Source organism: Enoplosus armatus, chromosome 7 (assembly GCF_043641665.1).
Source record: "Enoplosus armatus isolate fEnoArm2 chromosome 7, fEnoArm2.hap1, whole genome shotgun sequence".
Classification (NCBI taxonomy): domain Eukaryota; kingdom Metazoa; phylum Chordata; class Actinopteri; order Centrarchiformes; family Enoplosidae; genus Enoplosus; species Enoplosus armatus.
In genome coordinates, this window is record NC_092186.1 from 22,203,058 (window position 1) to 22,218,635 (window position 15,578).

Sequence of the window (15,578 nt, forward strand, 5' to 3'; positions counted from 1 at the left end):
TGCCAGCCGCCAGGGTGAGACACACACACACACACACACACACACACACACAAACACACATACGTAAGACCAAAGTAATGATATACCCACAGTATGTGTAACTGTGTGTGTGCACATACCGTTTGTGCGTGAAGGACAAACAGCTCCACCTTTCACTGTCAAACGGATGACACAGCGCTCCAGGTGTGACTGACACACACACATACACACACACACACACACACGCTAACACACGCAGCTCCCAGGTGTCTGTCTTGCTACCAGAAGGTGTGACAGGTTGAAGCCGACAAGATGGATGGATAGAGGAGAAACAGAGTGACAGAGTGGCTGAAGAATGAGGAGCTCTGGAGATCCTGGTTTTATATAGGCTCCATTCCTCGTGCCAAGAAATACTGTTTTTTACATGTCCAGCTTGCATCACATGCTATGGTTAGTATCACCCAAATGATACGTGCTATACATTGTGTGTGTGTGTGTGTGTGTGTGTGTGTGTGTGTACCTGTATATTTTACGATGATATAGATCACACCAGAACATCTTGTTGGTGGACACGTCTACATCCAGGGCCACCGCGTTCTTCAGCGTGGGAACCACCTGAGCGTATTCACTCTTCAGCAGGTCGATGCGACGGATCTCATGGCGGTTGGTGAACATCAGGTACGGACTCTTTCCTGATTTTAGCGAAAAAAGACATTCATGTCACGTGAGCATGTTGGAGCACGTCTCTTGAACAACACCTTCTGCCATTTATTTACTACTTGACATTGGCAAGATTGGACAGAGAGGCCACAAACCTCAGGAGGCGGGAGGAGACCCTTGACGGCCATTAACCTACTATTGTAACCCCCGAAAGAGTACATTTGTCTTTCTCAGCCCACTCTCTACCAGACAAGGGCCATTTGCAATACTGTCAATCAGAAGTGTGCTAGTATGTACGTGACAAGGAAACATTTGCTGACCTTGACATTAATACATAAATTATAGCGCACGCCCAAAACCTGTAATTGAAAGGTGAACCTGCATATCTGCATCTTTGCTAATGTGCAATCCACACTGTTCCCGAGCCTGTGACAGACAAGGTCACACTGACTCTATGCCAGTGCTGCTCACTGGCAGCGCATCTGTCATGTGTTACCATGTCAACAAGGCCTGAAAATAGGCAATGTTGTTGACCTGATATAAGAAAATAAGTTAGTCCTGCAATATTTTTTAGAACATTTAACACAGACACGTCTTACCGGTCAACAATGATGTCACCGCTGGTGCACTATTAAAGGCTGCCAATCAATCAGTAGTCTTTTTCACCCTATGACGCGTAGTTCAGCAGTACTGTTAAAAAGTTCTTATTATTCTCAAGAGGGAACATAATGTAAGAGTTCTTGTTTTGCATCTGTACTATTGAGGTCCTTAGAGCATGCATTTTTGATGAAGTGAGCATAAATAAATCATCCAAATAAACCATTTAAAAAGGAAAATATATTCTGTAGACTCACACACACACACACACACACACACACACACACACACACACACACACACACACACAGTACCTTTCAGCACCACGTAATGCGGTTCACTTAATTATTCACACAATTATGCTCTGCAGAAAAGTAACACACGTTATGTGAGGTGGCCCCAACTGAAAGCAAAGAAGGCTTAGAAAGGACACATCCATTTAAAGAGCATTGTCTTTGAATGCGTGAATGTGAGTGTGTGTCCTGCCGCTGGATGGAGTAATGAATCACAATGTGCAGGTGGATGAAGTAGCCCAACAACTAGACATGACACATGGTTCTATTTTTAGTGCAATAGCGTGTCAAAAGTGTGTTTCTGGGTTCACGTCCGCAGGTGCGTCGAATACTTGCTGTTCGCTGGCACGTCAGTTACCTGCGGCACATTTTTCAGCAGGCTGAAGGTGAACATGACTCAAGCATTTGAATAATTCTCATGCAGTCGGCAAGGTCAACTTCGTCTTTAGTACACACAGACACCAAAAATGTCTTTTTATAGTTTGTGAGCATGTCTGCATACATACAAACTGTACAAGTCCATGAAATAGACTCCTAAACATCTATATCATTCATCAAACTGCAATAGTTTCCCTTTATTTTGGCTCAACAGTTCTGCTTTGCCCTGGATTTCTGTCTGTCCGCCTGTTTGCCTCCCTATCTTTATCTTCTGCTCTCTTTCACACAAATACCCACCCATCTCATTTTCTACCTTCATCTCTCCTCTGTCTGTCATGTTACTCTCCACTCCACACTGTCCAGTAAAGCAGAAATGCCACGTAAAGAGACAAAGTTGGGCAGCAGTCACACTGACACACACACATACACAAACTCATACTTTCACACAGAGCCAACCATCCCTCAATAGGTTTCCTCAGCCCCAGTTTAATACGGGCTACTGCACAGGGAGAAAATATTACATTCCTACTACTGTTTGGATCCAATCATTTTCCTCTGTCTACTAGGTTTGTAACCATCAATTTCACCTGCTGAGAGGGAGCGAGAGAGATACGAAGCAAGAGAGAGACAGACACAAGCAAATGTGATGGATGCAGGTGGGGTCATAGAGAAATGAAGAGTAAGAGCGTTGTAATTAGGGGAGGAAGCAAGAAGGAAAAGATATCAACAGATCAAGTAACAGCAGGGGAGAGAAAGTCAGGTGGGTAGAGTGAAAGAGACAGAGAGAGACAAAAGCCAGAAAGAGAATAAGAACATTTTGAAGTATGTATAATAAGGACAGATATAGATCTAACTTCTCTCCTATCAATCCCCCTGACTCACTTTTTCAAGACAACATCTCTTATCCCTCATCACTGTTGTTGCGGCAAGATGTCCTCCTCAAGCCAAAAAGAAAAAGAAAAAACAAAAAAACAAAAAAGAGCTGAGTCACTGTTTTCTCTTCAGGCCATGGGACTAGAGATGTCATCAAAAAGTGCAATATTATCTCTCCTCAATAGATCACAGCAGAGCCACTGTCAGCTTTCTTAACAAGAACAGGGTCCCCTAGATATATTTTAATCTGTGCTGCCAGTTCAGGGCAGCTCTGCCCCGTTAGCCAATTAAGATAATGCAGCGAAAAGATAAATACAGGCTGGGGAAATGCCGTCGGGCACTGTAGGAGCATTGATTTGATCCTCGCCAAAGCAGATGTTTATGTTGTGGAGATATGCAAAGTAAGAGGGAAAGAAATCCAACATAAAGACAGACGGAAAGGTCAGACAGGGAGGTGCAAAATTCCGCAGGATGATGGGGATGTTTGGTCGCAGCCAGTGTGAATGGACCCACGCTGGATGAGGTCATTAGGATGATGTTATGTCTGGAAGTACACACACACACACACACACACACGTCTAGGTCAGCCATGCTCCTTAAAATCACAGACACCATGCCATATAATGATGAAGCAGGGAACAGAAACGGACCTTCTGTCAACAACTTGTGTCAAATGTCAAAAAGTCATCCTACTCGCTCGCATTGCTCACGACAAAACAAGTTATATGACACAATTGTTCCTGTGGTGGAAGGCCAGAGTCTCCCTGAGAAACCGTACTTTATTTTATTGTAAATTATAAAGCTTGGTGAGTCATTGAAAGAATAAGAAACTAGATGATAATATTAACGTGCATATTTGTATTCTGGATTAATATTACCAATGTTCCTACAGACTGACAGAATACAATGTTATGTGCCCGTCCATTAAAAGCCTAAAACTACAGGAAAAAAAACTTTGCACAACAATCTCGGGTCCCATGGCAAAATCTTTTGACAACGGGGGAAATCTGACCACTGCTTTCAACCCATTTGGAAAAGTGTGTGCTCAAACTGTCAAGTGTGGCACAAACTGCTCTTGGCACTGTGTGTGTAAACCCGCAGTACAATGTAGATGAGAGAGAGAACAAGGAACAAGAGAAGCAAACAAGAGCAAAAAAAAAAAAAAGAAGAGAAAACAAAGCAAGACTTTGGTCCGCAGGCAGTTTGTATATTTCCTCTGCATCGTTGTGACAGCGGGTCCTGCTTTCATCCACCAGTCTGTGTGTGGACCTGGAATGTATTCCGAGCTAAGTCTCATAAACTTCTATTTGACTACCTTAAAGGGCTCAGCTGTCTACTGCCATTAATGAGCAATTTCACGGTCTCTATGTGGATGTTACCTTTATTCATAAAATATTTCAGGACAACGTTGGCCCCCAAAACCGCCACTACTGCATTTGTAGGAAATGGCGGTTCCTACAAGAACTACAAGGCCATCAGTTGCAAGGTTTGCTTTGTAAGTATCCATGTTTATATAGCTGATGCTAATGAAAGCTGGTTAGCAGAGACCAGTGAGGGAAGTTCATTGTTTTGAGTGACACTTCAGATCTGCAGCGTAGTTATTACGTTCGATTAGTCAGCAGCCATGTTGAATCCAACAACAACAACATCACTAACATCAGTTGTTTTTGTCCGATTAATCTTCCAGTTGCAGCATGAAACTGTTTCATTTTATTAAGCGTCTTTTATAAAAATAAAAGAATACACATTTGGATTCTGGACTTTGTGAAATTAGAGACAGGTGTTGTTTTCCTTCATGTGTGCCTTCATATTTCCATCCCTCGCTTTCTCTCTCTTGGTCTTGGCCCTATTGAATTCAATGTCCAACTCCGATTTATATACGAGAGACGACTAAACTGGTCAAGAAATGCCTGGGAAACTGCTGATTGGCTGTTATTCTCATACCCCCCCTTTCCTCTCTCCATCCTTCTCATACATACAGCAAACTCTCACACTCCCTCTCTCTCTTACACACAACAATAATAACTCAAGTTGACGACTCAGTGAGTGGCATCACACCCATGAAGGTGTGAACACAAAAACAATGAATGCAATTAGTGTAGAGCGAGGCTTTCTTCAGGGGACTTAATGGATGCTGTACTAATACAAACACGCACACACAAATACCAGCTTAGAAGAGGGAAAGCATTATGACTTTATTTTTAATTAGCATTGCTAGTGTAACAGTTGCATATTACTCTGAAATTAATCTGCAGAGCCTAAAAACGACGTGTTAGGATTAGAATGAAATGCGCTCGTTGTACACGGGACCAAAGGTTATCGCTCAGCTGTGAGTAACTCTACTCACAATTACCTGCGTAGGCTCGACCTGCGCTAACGACAACAAACGCAAGCGGGAAATGCAGAAAAACAAAGCTATAAATGGCGCTGTGTGCTCTGCTGCGTGCCTCCGAGATAGAAGCACGAGTAACGGCCTGGCATTTTGCAGTCCGAACCTTCAATATGTGCAGATGATATTGACACTTGGCACGTGTCACATCTCATCACATCAACATGACGTTCCTCCAGGACAGTCAGTCACAGGGGAATTGCAATCTGTGTACCAACGTTGACGTGACTCCTCGAAACGACTGCATGCGGAATTTGTGTGGCCAAGAATCCAGACGTGCATAGGTGTGTTGATGTCTGTGGCCGCACATGCGTGTGATTGGATGTACATGGGCGTCTAGGGATGGGGTCACAGGCAAGTGCGGCTTCATTAAGTCCACATTACGTCAGCTTCATGACGCAGACATCTCTTCATCTATGGTCCTATCCTAATTTGTGCCTCTGGATGAATAAACCTCAACCTCATAGGCCTGGGTGATAAAACGATAGCGTTACGTACAGGCGATAGACACTTCATCGAGGGCAACAAGAAAACTGTTCCATAGTTTCGCTTAAATGTGTCAAATGCAAACCGCCATGAAAGCACATAACGAATACGCCTCATCATATCCTGTGATAATGGAGCTGCTACGAGTGACACGCCACGCCATTTTAACGGGTGTGTTGTTGGGTTGCACCATCCGACATGTGACACAACAACACAAACTGTGCGGCGTGAGAAAATGGCCGCAGGCGGTGAGGACGTTGTTGTATTCAAAGCGAGGTGGGTTAAATTAAAAATAAAGTGATTCAAAAAAAAAAAAAAAAAGCTACATCGCACAGCCCTTCCTCAACATACAGAATAATCCTGTCACATTTTCTGTCTCTTCCTCTTCCTCTGTCTCCTTTGGCTCAGCGCCGATCAGCGGAGAGATATTCCCACAACACATCCATCCACTCATCTTTTTCTCTCCTCTGCTTGCCTAACCTCCCCTCTAATAAATGCCGTGGCCTGACGAGCACTGTCCAATTTGCCTAACAGTAATAAAGATTCACACAGAGAGGCGTGAGGCAATCAATGGTGGTTTTTATGCCACTTAACGTAAGAGTGAGGGGCCTGTGTTCTGCTTTAAGCTCTCTCATTACCAGACCAGTTCACCCTATAATGACTCGACCTAAGACCGATGGCGGTAATCACTAATAACACTCTTTTCTCTCGCTTTCCCCACAAAAAAAAAGTGAATTTGCTGCGTGACTCAATCAGTTAAAGGTTCCATTCTCAATTCAAGCGGTAGTTGCAAGGCATTAACACTGCCAGAGCGAGAGGTTATGTTTCCTGATAATGCATTGATTATAGTTTTAATGCTCTCTAGGTCTGCAGGTACCCCTCTATTCTTCTAAGTGGAAAAGATATACTGTTTTGCATGACCAACAGCATTGAAATTCTGTTTTCAACGCGTTAGATGTAACATATATCAACTTTTAACACAACATCACTGAACATCAGAAGCTCTAATTTGTCTGTGGTAGCAGGAAACGTTATCTGCAGGTGTTTAAATGGTTGTTGACAGACAGCGTCGTTATCAGTAGAGCCAGCTGTAACCGAGGGGGGGTGGGGGCAGTCGTGGGTGCAGCTAACAAGCTACAGTTGCATCTTCACTTCAGGATTTCGGCGCACCATTTTTCAATAACAAGCTCGCCTGGTGCAGCGTTGAGGACAAGATTTTATTTTCATTCGTACCACTGCTTGGAGTGTTTACCCGGGCCAACAAGGGGTACAGACCCTGCCTGTGTCTTCTAGTGAGTGAGCAGGCCCCCACCCCACGCAACATCCTTCCCTTGACACTCCAGGGAGAGCAGAGGCAGCTGGCTGCAAACTTTTCATTAGTGAGGACTGCAGAAAAAGGTGGCAAATATTTATCTTTGCACAGATTGCTGTGCAGGGCCCGCATACAAAGCAAGCCCCTTGTCCCCACAGTGTGAGAATAGCGTGGGATGTGCCTCGGTAGCTCAGGGTGCTGAAATTGGAGAATAATTGGTGTGCATATAAGAGTTGGTCTCGCCATGTGATTCCTTTTAAGTACATGTGTGCCCATGACTACATTTTGGTGAGAAAATCCGTCTCTGACAGTGTGTGTGTCTTTACCTGTACATGTGAGTGTGTGTGTGTGTGTGTGGTAAACGGCTCACCCACGGCCTTGCAGGTCTTAGAGGCAGGGTCCATCTCGTAGCCTTCGTAGCACTCACACTTATAATCTCCTTTGTAGTTGATGCAGATCTGACTGCAGGCATCTGGGTTCTCACATTCATCTATGTCTGTGGGGAGAAACATGGCACAAAGACATAAAGATCAAAACAAAACTACAGACACACACACACACACACACACACACACACACAAGTCATTTTTGTCTGAAGAATGAGAAATAAGAGAAGTACATGTCTTCAAATGGAGTTTCTGTGATTTATACCTACCTGGCAGAGAGCTCCAACAGACGGGATTAGATCTTGGTTTGAGAAATGTGAATGCGAAAGCTTGTTAAGTAATAATGTCATCATGAGAAATCCAGTTCAATTACATTCGCTCAGTATTGAGACTATCGTTGTTTTTAAGGGTATTGGAAGTGATTTTTTACCAAAAACAATTCTATGGTATACTATTTCTCAGTCAAAGAGAAGATCTCGTGGCTGAAAATGTTTCATGTACTTTGCTGGACTGAACTCTTCTTTATGTGAACTAATATTCTGCCCACAGAATACACCTGTCCACTGCACAGATATATTGTCCGTGCTAGTTTGTTTGACAACAGACAGGACTGAAATTGAGGTACATTTAAACACCTTAAACCAAATAAAATCGTAAAGCAAAAGTCCAACATTTTGGGAAATGCTCGCTTGCCAGCAAACCCACAGCTCCACTCGAAGATCAATGCCAATTTGATCTCACTGAGATCAGGATTTGGGATGTGTTCAGTCAGGCTTAGCAGCAAGACGTGAAGCAGGGGAACCCGCTTCCCCTCGCTCTGTCCAGTAAAAGTAAAAACAAATCCCTTTCAAGCGACTTCAAAGCTGTCTAATTTATGCTTTGTTTCTCGTTCATTTAACTTGCTTCGGAGACAGGAAACGCAAAATGCGATTTCAGAGACTGTTGCAACATTTTTTACAATTTTTTTTTAAGCAACTCTCTGTAACAGCTCCAACTGAACGTAACATCACCATCACGGACGGTGGGTTATAAAAAACATGCCTTGCCTTTCATATGTAGATCTGCCCAAGCATCTGGACCTGGCAACCAAACTACAATCACAATGACTCCCAGTACACCCAGATGTGGATCATATGAAGAAGATACAACATGTCAATATGTCCGCCTTGGAGTGGTTGAAAGAAGTCGTTTTTGTTTAAGCTCTGCATCAAGTCATGTCTCAGTCTTCGTTCTTTACTGGACACAGATAGATGAAGCTGACTTAATTTTCAATGGAAATGAATATAATAGTTAGCAGGGTTAGTAACCCTACTTAACCCTTATGGAGCTCCCATGGTCTCTCACAGAACTAAATAGGACAGAGGTGTGATTGTACATCGCTCGTGGTCTTCTGCATAAAGGCAGCGGTCTTGCCGCATAACTTTAACTTTTTCTTTACCTCCACAAGTCTTTTTGTCGAGGAGTTTGTACCCGGAGGGACAGTCACACTCATAACCGATTCTCCGGTCCCTGCAGATGTGGGAGCAGCCACCATTGTTGTCTGCACACTCGTTCAGGCCTGCAGCGAGATGGGCAGTAGGGGGAAGGACAGAGGATGGGACAGGAACGAGAGGGGAGGGAAGTAAAGAGGAGTTGAGCAATGATGAAATAACCCCAGCGGGCTGCAACTCGGCCTGGGTAAGACACAAATAAAGAGTCGGACAGAGGGGCAAAACACCCAAACGTTGGTTTGAAACATCCTGCCAGTTAAGACAATTCAGTCCCGTCAAGTGTGTCTGTGTGCACCTCAAATTTACGTTAAAGAAGAAAAGACACAGAGCTTAAAAGCAGTAGAAAGGGAGAGTGTCATGGGTATGGTTGTGTGTATATTCATGGCCTTGCTTGTGTGTGTTCACGGCCTGCAGGCACAGTCTTCGCCAAACGCACCTGGAACCAATCCACTCACCAACAGGGAGCTCGGCCACGTGTTCCAGGTGCCTATTGTTACACACACACACACACACACACACACACACACACACACACACGCTGTCCTTCATCCTCTCCATCTCATTCTCTCCATTTCCTCCTTGTTTTCTTTCTGGCTGAACAGATTGGACTTCCTCTGTGTCCCCTCCATTTGTATCTGTTTCTGCGCCTCCATTTATTCCTTTGTCTTTCAACTACCCTCCGGGGAGCAGAGAGAGAGAGATCGCTGCATAAAGCTAAAGCTGGTACTTCATTACCGGTTTACATTAAAGATTTAAGCTTCAAGGCTACAGGTTTTGCTGAGAGACAGTGAGACTGGGAGGGAGAGAGCGAGAGACATCAAGAATAGAAATGGAGAGAGACAGAGGGAAGTAACGACTGAGAAATCTGCATGACACTTAACTAAAATTAAGGTTGTAATTTGTTATGTCAACATTTGTATACTTTTGGTCTGGGGCTGTCTTTTAAGATTTGGCCTAGGTCCCTTATTTCCAATAACGGGGTACTCCAGAGATTTAGTGTTGGGAAACTCCTCAAAAACTGTCAAAATGGATGCAACTGAGGCAGAGATATCCTACCTTTTAGTCCCTATATATGAGTCAAACTCTAAAAACATACACTTCCCATACTGCAACATGATAGTGTCTCTCATTAGACCCTCCCAGCCTGTTTAACATCAACCTCTTTCAAACTTCATGCCCCCAAGCAACGTTTTTTCAAGTCGAAACCTTGATAATAACCCCTGATGTCATCGTCACAATTTGAAAATAATATTTTCACAGGCAGAGTGGAATTCCCCTCCCCTCCATGACTAACTGAAATGATCTCTGCAGTTCCCCTTAAGAGAAATCTTTGCTACATCATAAATAAAAATGTAGACAATTTAGACTCTCAACAGTTTGGGAGAGTTTGGGAGAAGACTGTTAGCAATGCATTCAAAACATTTGTTAGACCCTAAAGGATACACACAATGTGTTTTGGTGACACTCAATGTAAATATAACTTGATTTTTGACCATTTTACATAGCTTTGGCCTGGAACTACCACATTCTCCACTTCTAGCTAAAGGAGGAGAAGCAGGTTTGCCTTGAGCCACACTGAACATCATGTTTAACATTAATGACATGGTTACAGGGCAATCTCATTACAGTGTATATCCATCTGCCTCAAGATCAGAGTGAGCTGAAATCATTTCTATACCCATGTGACTGGCTTGAGACCACTCTACTTCAGAGCAAGACTGGGAGTCAAGTGCACTTTCCTTGAGTGATCTCAGGGACTTACTGCTTACATGTGCTTGAGTGACATTTCACAAATACAACACAAGGTACAGTCCTTCAATTGTAATTACATGAGCTACATTTACTGGATAGACCTTAATAAACAGGTATGTTTTGGGTTTTTTTCTCATCTGCACTCTGTTTGCAGCTGGATTTCATTTGCTTGTGATGTGAGATCCGTGACTGAAGCTCACTAAGTGGTAATTATCTATGGTGTGTGGATAATCTGTGTGGGTCCTTATGGGTAATGTAGTCAGGTCACGTTTTCCTGGCTAAGATCGCACCAGAGGGCAGAGAGCTGCTTGGCTCTTTGATCATAACAAGTCAGTCGAGAAATGTCCTGCTTTGCCCTACCTTGATCAAATGAGGCTCCATTTACTAAGAAGAGTGACCACCCACATTAGAAGCAGCTGATGTTGCCGGGCTGTGCGTGAGCGCATCAGCGCTATTACACCAGCATGTATGTACAGCCATGTATGCCTGAGGTGGTGAAAGAACTAATGAGTATCTGGGCATGTTTTTTGCGTGTGTGAAGAGAAACGGAGAGAAGCGATCTTACCACACTCCTTCATGGGTTCATCAGACCAGTCCTTGCAGTCTTTCACATTGTCACACACCTTGCTGCTGTCAATACACTCCCCGTTCTTACAGCGGAACCTCCTCGGCCCGTCGCACTTTGTAACTGTGGTGAAGACGCAACACACTAGTTAGAGATCAGGTTTTAACTTACAGAACTACATCCCTTTTTCACCTAGAAACATGAGAATAGTATTATTAGCAATATTCAGGGACTTAAGTAGGTGTCTTAAACAAACAAAATGTACCAAATTAGTATTCTCATTTCATAATTTGTGGGGCAGTCAGATCCAGTGGGGGTCAGATTTTTCTTTATTTTTTTGCGTATAAAAAGACTTATCGTAATTATAGTAAATGTGACGCCTTTACAAGTAATACAGTAAAAGTTGCTTGTAGTTTGTGGAGATAGTCAGCCAGGAATTTGATCAAAAAACAACCTGCTTAGTTATAGCTACCTACTGTGTAAATATAGACCGGTTATAGGTAGTTAGATGTAAGGTTAGAGATGCTTTGTTGAGATTTTTAATTGGTGAATCTTATTGGCCGCAATAAACAGAGGTGCCTGAAAAAGCACATAGGTGAGAAGGTCCATCAAGCATGAACATTTTTATTGTTTTTGTTTTTGATTTGCAGGTATTTCTAGTGATTTGACCTTTCCTTCGCGAGAATTGGAAAAAATTGGAAGCTCTCGCAAATAATGTGAAAAATTGCAACATCACAAATTTGGAGGGAGTGAAAACAGGAAAAAAAAAAGAAGCATGACATGACACCTCACAAAAAAGAAGAAAAAACAGCACACACGTACTCTACTGTGCCCTTTTTGGAAACTATGAAGAGTAAAAAAAAAATCAATTTCGGGTTCACAGCTGCACTTTCAGAACACTGGCTTCGGGATAAAGTTCACTGCCAGGCAGAGTGTCTGACGATGACCACGAGCTTAGTGTGTGCCACACTATGTAAAGTCGGGGTGACGTGTACGTACGTGTATGTGTGTATGCAGTGAGTGGTTGAGTAAAAATATCACCGTCACTTGTTTGCAAATGCTTTCCACAATCACATTTATTAAGTATGAAGACGTCTTGTAAAAGCTGGCAGACTACACTTCTGTGGTCATGAGCTGTTTTATCTTATATATATGTATGTATGTACGCGTGTATATATATGTTTCATTATGGTTCCTCTTGTTATTGTCCCTTATGTTGCTTATGTTTTGAATTTCCTCACCTGGGAAAGCACTGCCTGTTCTTTTTGCTTGAAAAGTGCTCTATGAATAAAATTAATATTATTATTATTATTGCCATTATGAGAAGTTAAAAGCAGATATAAGGCAGAAACATTTTCTTTAGATTCTTTAGATTCTTTAAATACTTCGACACTGTGGCCTCTTCCAGTGCCATTCCTCCATGCCTTTGTTGCCTTAGCGGAGCAAAACATACTTCTTTAAGCGTTTTAAGTTAAGTTTCTCATGAGGCAGATTAAACTAGCGCAGCCAACTGCAGCCATCTGTGCTAATCTCTAGTATATCCCCTGTGAATCTCGCTAGTAGTATTAAAGTTTTAATAGGAGCCGGCTGTGTTCAGGAGGTGGAGCGGGTCATCCACTGATCACAGGGTTGTTGGTTCCATCCCCAGCTCCTCCTGTCCACATGTCGAAGTGTCCTTGGGCAAGACACTGAACCCTAAATTGCTCCTGATGGTCAGTGAGTGTGTGTGTGTGTGTGTGTGTGTGTGTGTGTGTGACTAGTTGGATGCAGCCATTTAACATTTGATTGGATAGATCTTTACTGTGAAACAAGTATGACAAAAAATTCTATTTTTCGTAGTCGTAGAATACGGAATATGAATGCTACTACAACATTCAGATGAAAAACCTGCATTTCACAACCCGCATTATCGAAGTGAAAATAAATATGATGCAGGCGTGTAGCCGGTCGTTCACATGTTTGCAGCGGGCCGTACTTATCTGACGCTTACCGTTGACGCAGCCAGCTTCATCGCTGTAGTCCGGACAGTCGTGGACTTTATTACACTGTTTGGTGCCGTGGATGCAGGATCCATCACCACACTGGAACTCATCAGGTCGACACGTAAGCAGGGCTGGGGGGCACAAACCATGAACAGATACATTGCAATTAGCTTAATATCACAGTGGAAAATGTCATCTACGGTCTCATCTATGAGAAGACACAAAGCTAGAGGCTCATAACACAAATACAGGGCATTTTTAAAAGTACACACAGATACTGATGGAGAAATGAGCACATTAGATGACAACATTTAGCCCTCGAAAACATTCCTAAACTCTCACTCTTTCATTCTAATCTAATTCTATGTCCCTGTGGAAGTAAAGACAACGCGCACACAAACACCTACAGAAAATATTCAGCCCGTCATTTCTCCTCCTCAGCTGTGTCTGTGAAGATGTGCACGTGTGTGTGCGGTGTGTGTTATGCTTCTTTCACCAGGCCAACCTGTGCAGTGAGTGTGTTCCAATCCAACAGTAATCAGTCATACACAGCTCTAACCTGCACAGAAAAAGCCCCGGTGGAAATGAAAACCAGGCAGGTATTCATTCACTGTCTGAGGGAAACCCACATCCAGTGACCTATTGAGAATGTGTGTATGTGCATTTGTTTTGTGCTGGCGTTAAAGCGGAGGGCAGGTTTATTTAACTCATTCGTCTTTTTAACTGGCTGTTTAATTATTCATGTGCTGTGTTTTGGATTGGCTCTGCCAAGGGACTGGAGGCAGACATGATCAATGGCTGTGGAGGCTCACAAAAATGCGAGGCACACAATCGGTGTATCAGGGAAATATGGAATAAAACACAGCCACACGCACTGTTTCACACCAAGTGAGCACAAATCCACAAATGTGCGCACGTGCTGTAGGTGAGCGGTCACATACAGTACAGACACACCAAATGCAGGACACTGGAAAATTTACATGAACACACAGGGACGCTGACTTCTACTGCTCAAACTTGAAATAAAGATGAACACACGTCAATGCCAAAAATCAGCACAGGGTGGAAGACATAATCCCGTGCCATCACAAAATGTGCTGGTTCTTTCAGACAAATGATTGGGATCTGAGCTCAGCTAATTATGATAAATCCCCAGGATGAACAGCAATAATAACGTCTGCCATCTGCGGAAAAGTTGGCACGTGGCAAAGACGGGAACCAACTGCAGATACAATTTGACCATTTCTCATCTACATTAACCTTCTGTCGCCCCTCTCACAGTCACTTGTCTCAGCATGTCTGCGAAATAACGCACGATTATTGAGACAGATGTTTCCAATAAGATGGGAGATAATAACCAGGGGACGGGTCTGAGCGAATGAGCAAAGCTTGGAGGAACAGAGGAGGAGGAGAGAACAAACCGCGGATATGCAATGGTTCTCACATCCCTCATTTACATTGAAATGTTACACCTCCCTAAGCTGAGCTCTGCTCCCTCATTTACATTACACAGACATCTAAAACTATTACATCTTGTTAGACACACACCCCCCAACCGCCCACTTTTAGTCACAGCGTGATGAGCAAGCACACAGACCCAATCAAATACATACAGTACACACAGCTCCTGCCTCATCCCATCTGCGAAACAGTGAACATGGTTATTGATGACAGATGATTCCACATGTGGACCACTTCACTTGCTGTCAGAAGTAACGTCACAGGGCTACTACTGTGTTTATTTTATTCATGACCAAATAGAAGCCTGCATATCAATCATAGACCTGGAAAACAGACATTTTAATTATAATTATCCTTCCAGAAAAGAGCAAATAGGAACACAGATTGAATGACCAAATGCTATGACTGTGACGCTCATTTGCATATTGTTTTTAACCTTCTTGTCATGTGATATTCACATCAAAACCTGTCCCATCGTGCGGTGCATACCTGCAAAGTCAATGAATAATAATGACCTGTTGGATTGGAAGATGGGTTTTGAAGAGTATTATTATACAGTCTGTGCAATTGTCTATACATTGACGTAATCACTTTGAGAGTGCCCTTTACGTACTGGACCCGCCCTCTATGATTGTATGATTACTTCAGCTCAGGCATTTGTGCGCACATGGATATCTGCATATTGATGACTGCATGTGAGAATACAGGTATGTTCTCCATGTATACATGTGTTAGAGCTCTTGCAGTCTTGAGAAAGCATGCGTGTGTGTGTGTGTGTGTGTGTGTGTGTGTGTGTGTGTGTGTGTGGCAGCGCAGTGTGCTTGTATCATGTCGTATGGCTGCCGTCATCTCCCTGAGTGGTGTGTGGGAGTGTGAAGAGGAGACCAGATGGGGGTCTCGCTTGATGAAGGACCTTCACCTCCCACACACGCACGTGCGCGCGCACTCACACAACAAACGCACGTGGTCAAACAC

General features: G+C 43.3%; 1 protein-coding gene across 1 annotated transcript in view; it reads right to left on the minus strand.

Moving 5' to 3' along the window:
- lrp8 (low density lipoprotein receptor-related protein 8, apolipoprotein e receptor) overlaps positions 1-15,578 on the minus strand; it is a 151,852-nt gene that overhangs the window by 22,543 nt on the left and 113,731 nt on the right. Inside the window, exons 6-10 of the mRNA XM_070909505.1 lie at positions 13,151-13,273; positions 11,161-11,283; positions 8,792-8,911; positions 7,338-7,463; positions 500-671 (exon numbers count right to left, since the gene is read on the minus strand). Coding sequence (XP_070765606.1) covers positions 500-671; positions 7,338-7,463; positions 8,792-8,911; positions 11,161-11,283; positions 13,151-13,273 — 664 coding nt within the window. The remainder of the gene's footprint in view (positions 1-499; positions 672-7,337; positions 7,464-8,791; positions 8,912-11,160; positions 11,284-13,150; positions 13,274-15,578) is intronic.